General features: G+C 38.4%; 1 protein-coding gene across 1 annotated transcript in view; it reads right to left on the reverse strand.

The window, feature by feature from the left end:
- The window catches only part of MYH15 (myosin heavy chain 15), a 221,029-nt gene that overhangs the window by 117,255 nt on the left and 88,523 nt on the right, over positions 1-15,251 (reverse strand). The window contains exon 22 of the mRNA XM_070072033.1: positions 8,655-8,910. Within this exon, the coding sequence (XP_069928134.1) occupies positions 8,655-8,910 (256 nt within the window). The remainder of the gene's footprint in view (positions 1-8,654; positions 8,911-15,251) is intronic.

A 15,251-nucleotide genomic window follows, 5' to 3' on the forward strand; every position in this document is an offset into this window, starting at 1 on the left:
AAACAAATTAAGTATTTCATAGTTCTGTCAACATTTTATTCATTTTCAATTTTTAACTTTATTTACCCTTACAGGAGTTGATCTGGAATTCACTTCTGTTTCTCATTGTCCCCACAATAGTTTTTTTCTTTATTAACTTTTAAAGTAATTCAAAAAAATTTAACTGACACAAAAATTGTACATATTTGGGTACCATGTGATGTTTTGATATTCATATGTATGATGTAATAATATCCAATAAGTGTATACAGATCTATCTCCTTAAACATTTAACATTTCCTTATTGTGAAAACATTCAAATCCTTTCTAGATTTTATTTAGAGAAAAACACCATGCATTATCATTTCCTACAGTTACCCTACTGTGCAACAGAACACCAGAACATCTTACTCCTAGCTAACTTTACATTAGAAACTATTAAATAAACTTTCCTCCACACTCTTCCCCACTACTGTCTCTAGCTTTTGGTAGTCACCATTATAATTTTAACCTATACTCAATCAACATTTTAACATTCTATATGCAAGTGAGATCATGTAGTATTCGTATTTCTGTGCCCAACTTATTTCACTTACTGTAATGACCTCCAATTCCATTCATGTTTTTGCAAATGACAAAATTCCATCCTTTCTGTGGCTGAATATTATCCTGTTGTATGTGTATATATATATATATATATAAATGGGAGACTTTTTATTACTGTTTCAATCTTGCTATCTGTTACTGGTCTTTTAGGAATTTTATTTATGCATGTTTTAATTTTGGTAAGTTGTGTGGCCAATAGATTTATACTTTTTTTTGGTTATCAAATTTGTTAGTGTATAGTTGTTCATAATATTCTGTAAAGATACTTTAACATTTCCTTTAACATTTAACACATTAAAGGTGTCAGATTTTACTTATTTGAGTCTTCTGTTTCTGCTTAATCTCCACTGGAGGGTGAACCAACAGAAGGAAGACCTTTCTCTCTGTCTCTGTCTCTTTCACTGTCCACTCTGCCTGTCAAAAATAAAAATAAATAAATAAATAAAAGATGAGAGAATTCTGTATTTGTCCACTTGGTCACTCCTACCAGTGAGTTTTCTACCTTCTGATATTTTCTTCTTACTCACCAGCATTTCTTAAAGTTTGAAAAACTCCTTTTACTGTTTCACATAAGAGAGGTCTATTGGTGGTAAATTCTCTCAGCTTTTATTTTTCTGGTAATGTCTTTCATATCTAAATGACAGTTTTGCTGGGCATAATATTCATGATTGGTAATTTTTTTTTCTTCAGTATCACTCAAGTCTCATTCCACTCTCTCCTAACCTGCAAGGTTTCAGCTGAAAATTCTGCAGGGAAACAAATTTGGACAATTTTTTTGTGTAATCTGTTCTTTTTCTCTAGTAGCTTTGAGAATCTTCTTGTATCTTTAAACTTACAGAGACTGATTATAAAATGCTTTGAGGTAGACTTTGTCAATTTGAATGAGATTATTGACCTCTGACCTTCCCACATCCAAATAGTTGTATCTTACTCTAGGTTTGGGTAATTTGCTGCTACTACCACTTTGAATATGTTTTCTATCCCTCCAGTATCCTCAATAACTCTAAGGTTTGATCTTTTAATGCTCTCCCAGTCTTCCTATAAGGATTTTATATACCTCATGATTTTTTTTTTGTTTGTTCTTCTCTGACTTTATTTTCAAACATCTGGACTTCAGACTCACTGACTATTTTTGTTTGATCTATTTTGCTATTGATGTTTTCTATTGTATTTTTAATTTCACTTACTGTTCATCTCCATTCAAGGATTTCTATTTGAATTTTTTTTATTTGACAGAGTTAGACAGTGAGAGAGAGAGAGACAGAGAGAAAGGTCCACCTTCCATTGGCTCACCTCCCAGATGGCCGCTACAGCCAGCGCTGTGCCAATCTGAAGCCAGGAGCCAGGTGCTTCCTCCTGGTCTGCCATGAGGGTACAGGTACCCAAGCACTTGGGCCATCCTCCACTGTCTTCCCACAGAAGTGAGCTGGACTGGAAGAGGAGCAACCGGGACTAGAACCCGGCGCCCATATGGGATGCTGGTGCCCCAGGGATTAACAGCGCCGCAGCGCCGGCCCTCTGTTTGAATTTTTAAAATTATTTCCATCTCCTGAAATCTGGTATTGTGATGCCTCCAGCTTTGTTTTTGTTGTACAAGATTGCTTTAGCTATTCGAGGTCTCCTGTGTCTCCATATGAATTTCAGCATCATTATTTCCATATCTGAGAAGAAGGTCTTCAGTATCTTGATTGGTATTGCATTGAATCTATAAATTGCTTTCGGGAGAATGGACATTTTGATGATATTGATTCTTCCAATCCATGAGCATGGAAGATTTTTCCATTTCTTGGTATCCTCTTCTATTTCTTTCTTTTAGATTTTGTAATTTTCATCATAGAGATCTTTAACGTTCTTGGTTAAGTTTATTCCAAGGTATTTGATTGTTTTTGTAGCTATTGTGAATGGGATTGATCTTAGAAGTTCTTTCTCTACCGTGGCATTGCCTGTGTATACAAAGGCTGTTGATTTTTGTGCATTGATTTTATACCCTGCTACTTTGCCAAAATCTTCTATGAGTTCCAATATTATCTTAGTAGACTTCTTTGGGATCCTAAATAAAGAATCATTGTCGCTCCCCCTCTTCATGGAGGAACGAAACAGGACCCTGCGCTGTTCTTTTGTCTGCTTGGCGCTCCCCGGGTTTGCTTGCTGGTTCTTCCCGGGTTGGCTACCAACCCTTCCACCTCCATGGAAGGGTGGTTCCCCCTGCCACTTTCCCCACTTCCGCGGGGGAGCGGCACACCGCTGGCCGGCTCTCTCGGGGGCTGCTCAGGTGTTCCTTCAGATAGATGTTCCTGGTGCATGTTGTCTCTCTCCTCCTTTATAGTCCTCTTCCACCAATCCCAACTCTGCTACCCACACGCCGAGTACGCTGCTCTCCTCCAATCAGGAGCAGGATCAGCTCCTGCAGGTCATCACTCAAGTTGGCGAGAGGCAGCTGCATAGAAGTTGTTACTCCCTTCTCAGTGCCATATTGTGGGAGAGTAGATGCATAGAATAAGTCTTAATTCCAGTAACAGTCTAGTCCGAGTTGCACCCACAAATCATATCATCTGCAAAGAGGGATAGTTTGAATTCTTCCTTCCCAATTTGTATCCCTTTAATTTCTTTTTCTTGCCTAATAGCTCTGGCTAGAACTTCCAGAACTATATTGAATAGCACTGGTGAGAGTGGGCATCCCTGTCTGGTGCCAGATCTCAGTGGAAATGCTTCCAACTTTTCCCCATTCAATAGGATGTTGGCAGTGGGTTTTTCATAGATTGCTTTGATTGTATTGAGGAATGTTCCTTCCAAACCAAGTTTGCTTAGAGTTTTCATCATGAAAGGGTGTTATATTTTATCAAATGCTTTCTCGGCGTCTATTGAGATAATCATATGGTTTTTTTTCTGCAGTCTGTTAATGTGGTATATCACATTGATTGTTTTGCAAACACTGAACCATCCCTGCATACCAGGGATAAATCCCACTTGGTCTGGGTGGATGATCTTTCTGATGTGTTGTTGTATTCTATTCGCGAGAATTTTATTGAGGATTTTTGCATCTATGTTCATCAGGGATATTGGTCTGTAATTCTCTTTAATGTTGTATCTTTTTCCGGCTTAGGAATTAAGGTGATGCTGGCTTCATAGAAAGAATTTGGGAGGACTCCCTCTTTTTCAATTGTTCTGAATAGTTTGAGAAGAATTGGAGCATGGTACTGGTACAGAAACAGATGGATAGACCAATGGAACAGTATTGAAACACCAGAAATGAACCCAAACATCTACAGGCAACTCATATTTGATCAAGGATCCAAAACCAATCCCTGGAGTAAGGACAGTCTATTCAATAAATGGTGCTGGGAAAATTGGATTTCCACGTGCAGAATCATGAAGCAAGACCCCTACCTTTCACCTTACACAAAAATTCACTCAACATGGATTAAAGACTTAAATCTATGACCTGACACCATCAAATTACTAGAGAGCATTGGAAAAACCCTGCAAGATATAGGTAAAGGCAATGACTTCTTGGAAAACACCCCAGAAGCACAGGCAGTCAAAGCCAAAATTAACATCTGGGATTGCATCAAAATGAGAAGTTTATATACTGCAAAAGAAACAGTCAGGAAAGTGAAGAGGCAACCAACAGAATGGGAAAATATATTTGCAACTATGCAACTGATAAAGGGTTGGTAACCAAAATCTACAAAGAAATCAAGAAACTCCACAACATCAAAACAAACAACCCACTTAAGAGATGGGCCAAGGACCTCAATAGACATTTTTCAAAAGAGGAAATCCAAATGGCCAACAGACACATGAAAAAATGTTCAAGATCACTAGCAATCAGGGAAATGCAAATCAAAACCACAATGAGGTTTCACCTCACCCCAGTTAGAATGGCTCACATTCAGAAATCTACCAACAATAGATGCTGGAGAGGATGTGGGGAAAAAGGGACACTAACCCACTGTTGGTGGGAATGCATATTGGTTAAGCCACTATGAAGTCAGTTTGGAGATTCCTCAGAAACCTGAATATAACCCTACCATTCAACCCAGCCATCCCACTCCTTGGAATTTACCCAAAGGAAATGAAATTGGCAAACAAACAAGCTGTCTGCACATTAATGTTTATTGCAGCTCAATTCACATTAGCTAATACCTGGAACCAACCCAAATGCCCATCAACAGTAGACTGGATAAAGAAATTATGGGACATGTACTCTATAGAATACTATACAGCAGTCAAAAACAACGAAATCCGGTCATTTGCAACAAGATGGAGGAATTTGGAAAACATCATGCTGAGTGAATTAAGCCAGTCTCAAAGGGACAAATATCATATTTTTTCCCTGATCAGCGACAACTAACTGAGCACCAAAGGGGAAACTTGTTGAAATGAAATGGACACTATGAGAAACAGTGACTTGATCAGCTCTTGTCCTGACAGTTGATGTACAATGTAATACTTTATCAATTTTAGTATTTTTTTTGTTCTAGTACCATTGGTTGAACTCTGTAATTAACAAACAATTATTCTTAGGTGTTTAAATTTTAACTGAAAAGTGATCCCTGTTAGGAATTTGGAAAACATTATGCTGAGTGAAATAAGCCAATCCCAAAGGCACAAATACCACTTGTTCTCCTTGATAGGTGACAACTAACTGAGCACCAAAAAGGAAACTGGTTAAAGTGAAATGAACACTATGAGAAACGGTGACTTGATCAGCCCTCACCCTGACTGTTGATGAGCAACTTGATATGTTATCCCTCTTAGTATTTTTTTTTGTTTGTTCTACTTAATACTTTTGGTTGAATACTGTAATCAATACACAATTCTTCTTAAGTGCTGAAACTTAACTGAAAAGTGATCACTGTTAAATATAAGAATGGGAATAAGAGAGGGAAGAGATGTGCAATTCGGGACATGCTCAAGCTGACTTACCTCAAATAGTAGAGTTAGAAACATACCAGGGGATTCCAATTCAATCCCATCAAGGTTGCATGTACCAATGCCATCTCACTAGTCCCAGTGATCAATTTCTGTTCAGAATTGATCATAATGACAGGACTAAGAACCAAAGGGATCACATAAACAAGAATAGTGTCTGCAAATACTAGCTGATAGAATCAAAAAGGGAGAGAATGATCCAACATGGGAAACGAGATACACAGCAGACCCATAGAATGGCAGATGTCCTAAACAGCTCTCTGGCCTCGGAATCAGCCCTTAAGGCATGTGGATCCGGCTGAAAAGCCCATGAGAGTATTTCAGGCATGGAAAGCCAAGACACTCTGGGGGAAAAAAAAAAAAACCTAAATGAAAGATCTCCGCAAGTGAGATTCCAGTGGAAAGAATGGGTCATCAAAGAAGGAGGTACCTTTCTCTGAAGGGAGGAGAGAACTTCCACTTTGACCATGGCCTTTTCTAAAAATTATCAGAGTTGGTGAACTCAGGGGGCTTCCATAGCCTTGGCAGCTCATGACAAGAGCCTAGGGTGATTACTGAGGCCATAAACAAGAATGTCAAGTTGTTAAGTCAACAACAGGAGTCACTGTGCACTTACTCCTCATGTAGGATCTTTGTCCTTAGTGTGCTCTACATTGAGATTTAATGCTATAACTAGTACTCAAACAGTATTTTTCACTTTATGTTTCTGTGTGGGAGCAACCTGTTGAAATCTGTACTTAATATATGCTAAACTGATCTTCTGTATATAAAGAGAAACGAAAATGAATCTTGATGTGAATGGAAGGGGAGAGGGAGTGGGAAAGGGGAGGGTTGTGGGTGGGAGGGACGTTATGGGTGGGAAGCCATTGTAATCAATATTCTGTACTTTGGAAATTTATATTCATTAAATAAAGTTTAAAAAAATTATTTCCATCTCTTGATCTAGTCTTTCTATTAGCATATTAATTTGTTTTTCTGTATTTCTTAAAATTCATTGAGTATCTCTGCAATAGCTATTTTAGGTTCTGTATTCAAAAATCTGTAAATGTCAGTTCTTTTCTGGTTCATTTCTGACATCTTATTTTGTTCCTTATACGAAGTCATGATTCCCTGAAATTTCCTGTTGCTTGTTGACATACAATGCCATCTTCACATTAAAGAATTAATTTTTTTTTCAGTCTTTGTAATCAAGTTTCATTTATAGCTCCCCTTACAGAAATTGTAAGCTGTCTGCTCATATTTCTCTGAACTGGTAGACTGTGGGGAGCAACTGGGAGCAACTCGGACTAGACTAAGTTACTGGAATTAAGACTTATTCTATGCATCTGCTCTCCCACAATATGGCGCTGGGAGAGGAGGAAACAGCTTCTACACAGCTGCCTCCAGTTCAACCAATAAACAGCAGGACCTGCTCCTGATTGGAGGAGAGCAGCGTACTAGGTGTGTGGGTAGCAGAGTTGGGATTGGTGGAAGAGGACTATAAAGGAGGAGAGAGACAACATGCACCAGGAACATCTATCTGAAGGAACACCTGTGCAGCCCCCAAGAGAGCCGGCCGGCGGTGTGCCGCTCCCCTGCGGAAGTGGGGAAAAGTGGCAGGGGGAACCACCCTTCCACGGAGGTGGAAGGGTTGGTAGCCAACCCAGGAAGAACCAGCAGCAAACCCGGGGAGGGCCGAGCAGACGAAAGAACAGCGCAGGGTCCTGTTTCGTTCCTCCACGAAGAGGGGGAGCGACAGTAGACATTTTTTCTATGTAACGTAAGATGGACCCTAAACTGAGGTTGCTGCAAGTTTACTGTTTCAGTCTTAAAGATCACCTCGAGCCTGGAATTATCCCAAATCCATCACTGATATTTTGTTTAGGATGAACTGGGGAAGTATTTAAAAAGGAGTAGTCTGCCCTTGAAGCCTCTGCCTGGAGATGTGGTAGGCCCATATGCTTGGTCTTCAGAATGTTTGGCGATCACAGCAGTCTAGGTGGCTAGGAAGAATTGTGAAAAGTAGCGAGTAATGGAATATTGGCTTCAGATCAGAGATGGAGGCTTAAATGCCAAGATAAAGATTTTGATTTCTAAAATGTACATGTTAGAGGACATGAAGGTGACTCATCAGGGAAGCAACATGGCGTTTTGTTTTTTTTTTTTTTTTTTTTTTTTTTTGCTTAAAATGATGGTTCTAAATCCTACCAGATATCAGAATCACACATCTATAAGGATAACCGTTAGACACATTAAGACATCACTTGGGATGCCTGCATCCCATATCACAGTGCCTGGTTCTAGTTCCAGCTCTGCTTCCAATCCAGTTTCCTGCTAATGTACACCATGGGAAGGCAGCAGAAGATGGCTCAATTATCAGGGCCAATGATATTCATTTTAAGACCTGGATTGAGTTCTTTGCTTCTGGCTTAAATCTGGATAGTCTTGGTTGATGTGGCATTTGGGTAGTAAAACAGTGGATGGCAGAGTTCTCTGTGTCTATTTCTCTGTTTTTCAAATAAAGTAAAAATAAATTAATTTAAAAATTTAAAAAGAATCACCCATGTAGAGTCCTTAGATCAAAACAGGGCTTGCTTAACTTAAAATAGCGGAGAGTGAGGTGTAGGCATCTTTTGTCTTTGTTTTAATGCTTCACACACAAAAAAATTCAATACAAAGCGAAATTAGAGAATTGCTGCTTTAAGAACTTATTAATAATGCATATTTGGACCACAGAAAAGGAAGTAAGAATACCAAAATAAGGAAATACAAGTAGAAACACTGCAATAATCCTGAAGCTCTCAGTTAAGCTCAATTAACTGTTGAGCCCAGCTGATTTTCTAATTGGTTACTTTAAATTGGGACCCAGAGTTTCATAACACCCATAATAGCTACGGTGCTTTATATACAGTGAAAACACTTCTGATAGTTTTTCCCTTTTTCAGAGACATGCTGCTAATAATAATAACAATAATAAAACATTTACTATGACATAAATGATCTTATAAGTTTCTATGGTCTGGTTTAATTTTTTTGAAATTCCATGATATTTGATGAGCCTGGACTTCTGCTTACTTTTTTCAAGACAACATTAACTGTGAAGCAAGGAATTCTAGTTAAAAACTTGATTCAAAGAAAACGGAGGGGCCACTCACAGCCTGCAGCTGAAGAAGTAAATCATTCTTTTCCTGAATGAGGGAGACTTGCTTCGCATTCAGTTCCTCCTTCTGAGAGTCTGCTTTTTCCAAGGTTTTCTGCAGTTTCATACATTCTTCTTTCAGTTTGGCTATCTCATCTCCCACTCCCATGTATTTAATAAGAGGCTTAATCATAAAGAAGAGTCTCATCCAGGGCCAATTCTTCACAGCCATGAAAGCTCTTATGTTCCACTGGATCAAAAGAAGTGCATTCCTAAATCAAGACCAAAAAGAAAACCAAAGTAACCTACACCACATTAAGGGGTTATTTTCCTTAAGATCTTCAGTAAGCACATCACTTCAGGAGTCATAATAAATTCTCAATAGCCTCCAGGGCATTTTATATCTGGGTCATCATTTGATTCTGTACAAAATCTCTAGGAGGGATTTCTGGGGCTCACACAATATGGAGTAGATGTCTAGAAAATATTTCAATCATTTTCATCCTCTAAATGACTGCTGAACCTATAAGAGAGTAAGAAACACAGAAGGAGGGGAAAATCTGACCAGTAAGTAAATGTACACATAACTTGACCATCTTTATGTAAAGGAGCCAGTTGGTGGTGTGAGCATTTGCATTTTCATATTCATATAGATAGAGGAAGGGCAGAGGCCATCAAAGACTGTACCCTCAATGAAAAGGAGGACTAAAGTATTCAGCCACTAGAAGAAAGACATCAAAGGAAAATATAACTACTGCAGCTATTTTTTAAAGTCTTAGTCCAGCCCCACTGGAGTTTGTCAGATTTTTACTATACTACTGGATTGAAGCAGAAATATTCAAGAAATGAGTGTAATGTATTGTAATTTTTACAGTGCTCCTCATAAAGAAAAGAGAGATAAATACTTTCTCAACCAACAAAAGCTATGAGTCAATCACCAGTACATACCTTATAAGAAATCCTATAGGGAGTTTTACCAAAAAAATTGATGCGAACTAACACCATTAAATATATGAAAGTATAAAGCTCACTATAATGGCAAAAGGTAACTAAATACACAATACTACAATATCATTAGAGTGATATATAAATTGTTTCTGACCCTAGCATAAACACTAAAAGATAAAAGTTTAAAAAGTAACTATAATTACAAAATTTGGTTAATGGATATATAATATAAAATTATATAAATTGTGGCATAAATAGCATAAAATGTTAGGGCAGAATAACATAACATAAAGAATGTTATACAGTGTAAAACAGGTTGTTATAACCATAGTTTTTATAAGCCACATCGTAATCTCTAGTATATACACTGCAGATAAAGAAAAATGAATCAAGGTAAACCACCATAAAAATAATCAACAAGAAAGGAATAGGACAATCAGGTACCTAACAATCAGAAAATGATGAGCAAAATCACAGCACTAAGTCCTAACCTACAAAAATGATTTTAAATATAAGTGAAATAAATCTGATCAAAAGACATAAAGTAGTTGAATAGACAGGAAAACAAAATCTAATTATATGCTGCCCATGAACAATACATTAGCTTTAAGGACACACACAGTGAAGGGAGAAAGATATTCCACATAAATGATAATGCAAAAATTATAAGAAGATGCCTATTTTCCTGCTGGTCTATAATCTTTTACTTTTTATTTGTTGAACTCTTTATTTATTGAAGCCAATAAACTGTAGGATATAATGTAAATTTAAAAAGTTCTTTTGAACAATAATAAATATTTTTAAAAAGAATAAAGGTAGCTATCCTTATATCAGATAAAAGACTAAGTAAAAAATTGGAATAAGAGATAAAAGATCAAGTCATTAGAAGAATATAACAATTGCAAATATATTAATACAACTCAGACACTTAAACATATAAAACAAATAATTAGCAGAACAGAAAGAAATAGACAGAAATATAACAGTAGATGACTTTAACAATCCAGTTTCTACAATGCATACACCATTAAAGTGAAAATAAATTAGAAAACAGTGGTCTTGGGGCCGGCACCGTGGCTCACTTGGTTAATCCTCTGCCTGCGGCGCGGCGCCGGAATCCCATATGGGCGCTGGGTTCTAGCCCCGGTTGCCCCTCTTCCAATCCAGCTCTGTTGTGGTCCGGGAGGGCAGTGGAGGATGGCCCAAGTGTTTGGGCCCTGCACCCGCATGGGAGACCAGGGAGAAGCACCTGGTTCCTGGTTTCGGATCTGCGCAGCACTGGCCGTAGCGGCCATTTGGGCAGTCAACCAATGGAAGGAGGACCTTTCTCTCTGTCTCTCTCTCTCACTGACTATAACTCTACCTGTCAAATAAATTTAAAAATAAATAAAGAAAAAAAAAATGAAAACAGTGGCCTGAACCACACCATAGACTCAGGGGCCCTAATAGACCTATAGATATCATTCTATCCAAAAGAAGCAGAATACACATTCTTTTGAAGTGTATAATGAATGATCTTTAGGGGGCTGGCGCTGTGGTGCAGCAGGTTAACACCCTGGCCTGCCTGAAGTGCCGGCATCCCATATGGGCACCGGTTCTAGTCCCGGCTGCTCCTCTTCTGATCCAGCTCTCTGCTATGGCCTGGGAAAGCAGTAGAAGATGGCCCAAGTCCTTAGGCCCCTGTACCTGTGTGGGAGACTGGAAGAAGCTTCTGGCTTCAGATCGGCGTATCTCCAGACGTTGAGTGAAACCATCACAAGTATCTTTTTTTTTTTTTTTTTTTTTTTTGACAGGCAGAGTGGACAGTGTGAGAGAGAGACAGAGAGAAAGGTCTTCCTTTGCCGTTGGTTCACCCTCCAATGGCCGCCGCTGCCGGCGCGCTGCAGCCGGCGCACCACGCTGATCCGAAGGCAGGAGCCAGGTGTTTCTCCTGGTCTCCCATGGGGTGCAGGGCCCAAGCACTTGGGCCATCCTCCACTGCACTCCCGGGCCACAGCAGAGAGCTGGCCTGGAAGAGGGGCAACCAGGACAGAATCCGGCGCCCCGACCGGGACTAGAACCCGGTGTGCTGGCGCCGCAAGGCAGAGGATTAGCCTAGTGAGCCGTGGCGCCGGCAAGTATCTTTTACAACTATAGTTCTTGGAAATGAAAAATCAATAATGGGGGAAAATAGGATATTTTGCTAGTCTGTGCAATTTAAGTAATAAGCTCCTTCACAAGCAAGTGTTCAAAGAAAATCAAAAGGGATATATTTAGAAAACTATACTAATACAAATTAAAATAGAAACACAACCTACCAAAACTTATGAGACAATGCAAAATCATTTCTAAGACAAAAGTTTATAAGTAATAAAAGATGTCAAGCAATCTAACACTACACTTCAAGGAAGAAAACAACAAAAAAAAATAAGTAAACTAGAAAAATAAAAAATGTTCAATGAACAAATGACAATCCTTTATCTATACTAAGAATAAAAGAGATAAGACTCAAATAAACAAAATTATAATACAAGAGGATGCATCACAACTGATTTCACAAAAATATCATGAATAATTATAGGTCCAAAATTTGGATAACTTAGGAGAAATGGAATAAATACCTAGAAACACACAACCCAAAAAAGACTGAATCATAAACAAGTAGGAAAATTGAATAAAGAATGAGTACCAATATTGAATTGTAATGAAAATCTAAGTAGAGTTTAGGACCTGATAACTTCACTATAAATTCTACCATGGCCGGTGCCGTGGCTCACTTGGCTAATCCCCCACCTGTGGTGCCGGCACCCTGGGTTCTAGTCCCAGTTAGGGTGCCGGGTACTAGTCCCAGTTGCTCCTCTTCCAGTCCAGCGCTCTGCTGTGGCCCAGGAGGGCAGTGGAGGATGGCCCAAAGTGCTTGGGTCCCTGCACCCGCATGGGAGACTAGGAGGAAGTACCCAGCTCCTGGCTTTGGATCAGCATAGCGCTGGCCATAGCAGCCATAAGGGGAGTGAACCAATGGAAGGAAGAACTTTCTCTCTGTCTCTCTATCACTGTTTATAACTCTCTCTCTCTCTCTCTCTCTCACTGTCTAACTATGCCTGGCCAAAAAAAAAAAAAAAAAAAAATTCTACCAAAAATTTCAAGAAAAATTCCAATCCTTCTCAAATTCTTCCAAAAATAATCAAGAGCAGAAATCACTTCTAAACTTATTACAGTTCAAACTTATCCTCTTAACAAAACTAGACACAGAAACTAAAGCAAAAAGCATTACATGCCAACATCCCTGAAATGTATAGATGAAGAAATACTCACTAAAATACTAGCAAATCAAATTCAACAACTTGTTGAAAGGACAGTACACCAGTGCAACATGAGGGAAGGCTCAACATCTGCAAATGAGAGTGTTATACATTGCATCTCATACCAATTTCTATTGCTCTAACTGAATATCATAGATTGGGAATTTATAAAGAATAATAATTCATCTATTTATCTATTGGTGCTAGAGGCTGGGAAGTCCCAGAGCATGATGGTGGCGTCCTGTGGAAGCCTTCTGGATACATCATGTCAGAGGGCATAACTTGCAGCACAGGGCAAATGTGCTAGCTTGGATCTCTCTTCCTTTTCCTACAAGGTCACGAATTCCTTCATGGGGGTCCAACCCTCATGAACTCATCTAATCCTAATTATTTTCCAAAGGCCCACCTCTGTAAACTGTTGATATATCATTTTGGAGACTAATTTTCCAACACAGGAATTTCAAGGGATTTACCTACACCACAGTACATCACATTAACAGAATGAAAGAGAAAAACACAATCTTTATAGATGCAGCAATTACATTTGATACAATTCACTGACCTTTCTGCTAAAAACCTTCAACGGATTAAGATTAAAGGGAATATACATTATGCTCTTAAAATTATATATGAAATATGTGAAATGTGTTCCATTTATATAAATAAGAAATTTCAAAAAGATAAAAAGAGCAAATAGAGTTAAAAAAGAGAGAGAGAAAGAAAAGTACCATGACATAAAACAACTATTCTACAACAGCCTACAAATAGCATCATAGTTAATGGTAAGAAACTGAAGAGTGCCCAGGTAGTCATTTCTATTCAACATAGTACTGGAAATGCTAGCCAGAAAATTAGGGAAGACAAAGAAATAAATGGTATCAAAACTAGCAGACATTAAACTGGTTTTGTTTGAAGTTGGCATGATCTTATATGAAGAAAATCATAAAGATTCAAACAAAAAATGATTAAAACTAATAAATCATTCAGTAAAGTTGCAGAATACAGTTAACAAATAAAAAAAACAATGACTAGTATTTCAATACACTAACAATAACCTATCCAAAAAGAGAAGTTAAGAAAACAACATAATTGACAAAACCATCAAAAATATACTTAAGAATAAATTTAATGAAGGAGGTGAAATACCTGTACACTAAAATCAAACACCAATGAAAGAAATTGAAAAAGATACAAATAAGTGGTTTTTAAAAAAAAAATGTCCTGTGTTTATGGACTGCAAGAATTAACATATTTAAAATGTCCTTACTGGGGTCAGTGTTGGGGTATAGGTGGGGGAAGCTGCTGCCTGGGATGCCAACATCCCTTATGAACTCCAGTTCAAGTCCACTCTGCTCCACTTCCAATCCAATTCCCTGCTAGTGTGCCTGGGAAAGCAGTGGAAGATGGATCAAGTACTTAACCCTTGCTACCGTCATGGAAGACCCAGAAGGAGTTCCAGATTCCTGGCTTCCACCTGGGCCTGGCCCAGCCATTGTGGCCCCTGGAGGAGTGAACCAACTAATAGAAGATCGATCTCTCTCTCTCTCTCTCTGCCTCTCCTCTCTCTGTGTAACTCTGACTTTCAAATAAATAAGTAAATCTTAAAAAAAATTCTAACTGCATTTTTCACACATACAGAAGAAAAATTTTAAAATCCATATGGAACCACAAAGAACCTCAGGCAGCCAAAGCAATTGAGCAAAAAAAAAAAAAAAAAAAAAAACAAATTGGAGTAATCACATTACCTCATTTCAAAATAGACTTCAAAACTGTAGTAATCAAAATATCAAAATACAGACATAAAAACAGACAAATAGGACAATGGAAGAGAATAGAAAGTCCAGAAATAAATCTATCTAATTATATACGCAACTGATCTTGATAAAGATTACAAGAACACACACACAAAAAAGATTACAGGAACAAACAATGTGGAAAGGACAATCATTTCTTTTTTTTTTTAATTTATTTTCTTTATTTGAAAGATAGAGTTACAGAGAAAGGCAGAGCCAGAGACACAGAGAGGTCTTCCATCCACTGGTTCACTCCCCAAGCCAGGAGCTAGGAGCTTCTTCCACATCTCCCACATGGGTGCAGGGGCCCAAGGACTTGGACCATCTTCTACTGCATTCCCAGGCCATAGAAGCAAGCTTGATTGGAATTGGAGCATCTGGGACTTGACCTGACGCCCATATAAGATGCCAGCACCGTAGGCTAGAGCTTTAACCCACTGTGCCACAGCACCAACCCCAGGAAAATCATTTCAATAAAATGATTTGGTAAATTGGAAATCCATATTCTGAAGAATAAGTGGACAGTACCTTACACCATACACAATAACCAATATAATTGAGTTAAAGAAAGGAAGTGGGCTGAGGGAGAGA

The sequence above is a fragment of the Oryctolagus cuniculus genome, chromosome 4 (assembly GCF_964237555.1).
Source record: "Oryctolagus cuniculus chromosome 4, mOryCun1.1, whole genome shotgun sequence".
In the NCBI taxonomy this organism is placed as follows: Eukaryota; Metazoa; Chordata; class Mammalia; order Lagomorpha; family Leporidae; genus Oryctolagus; species Oryctolagus cuniculus.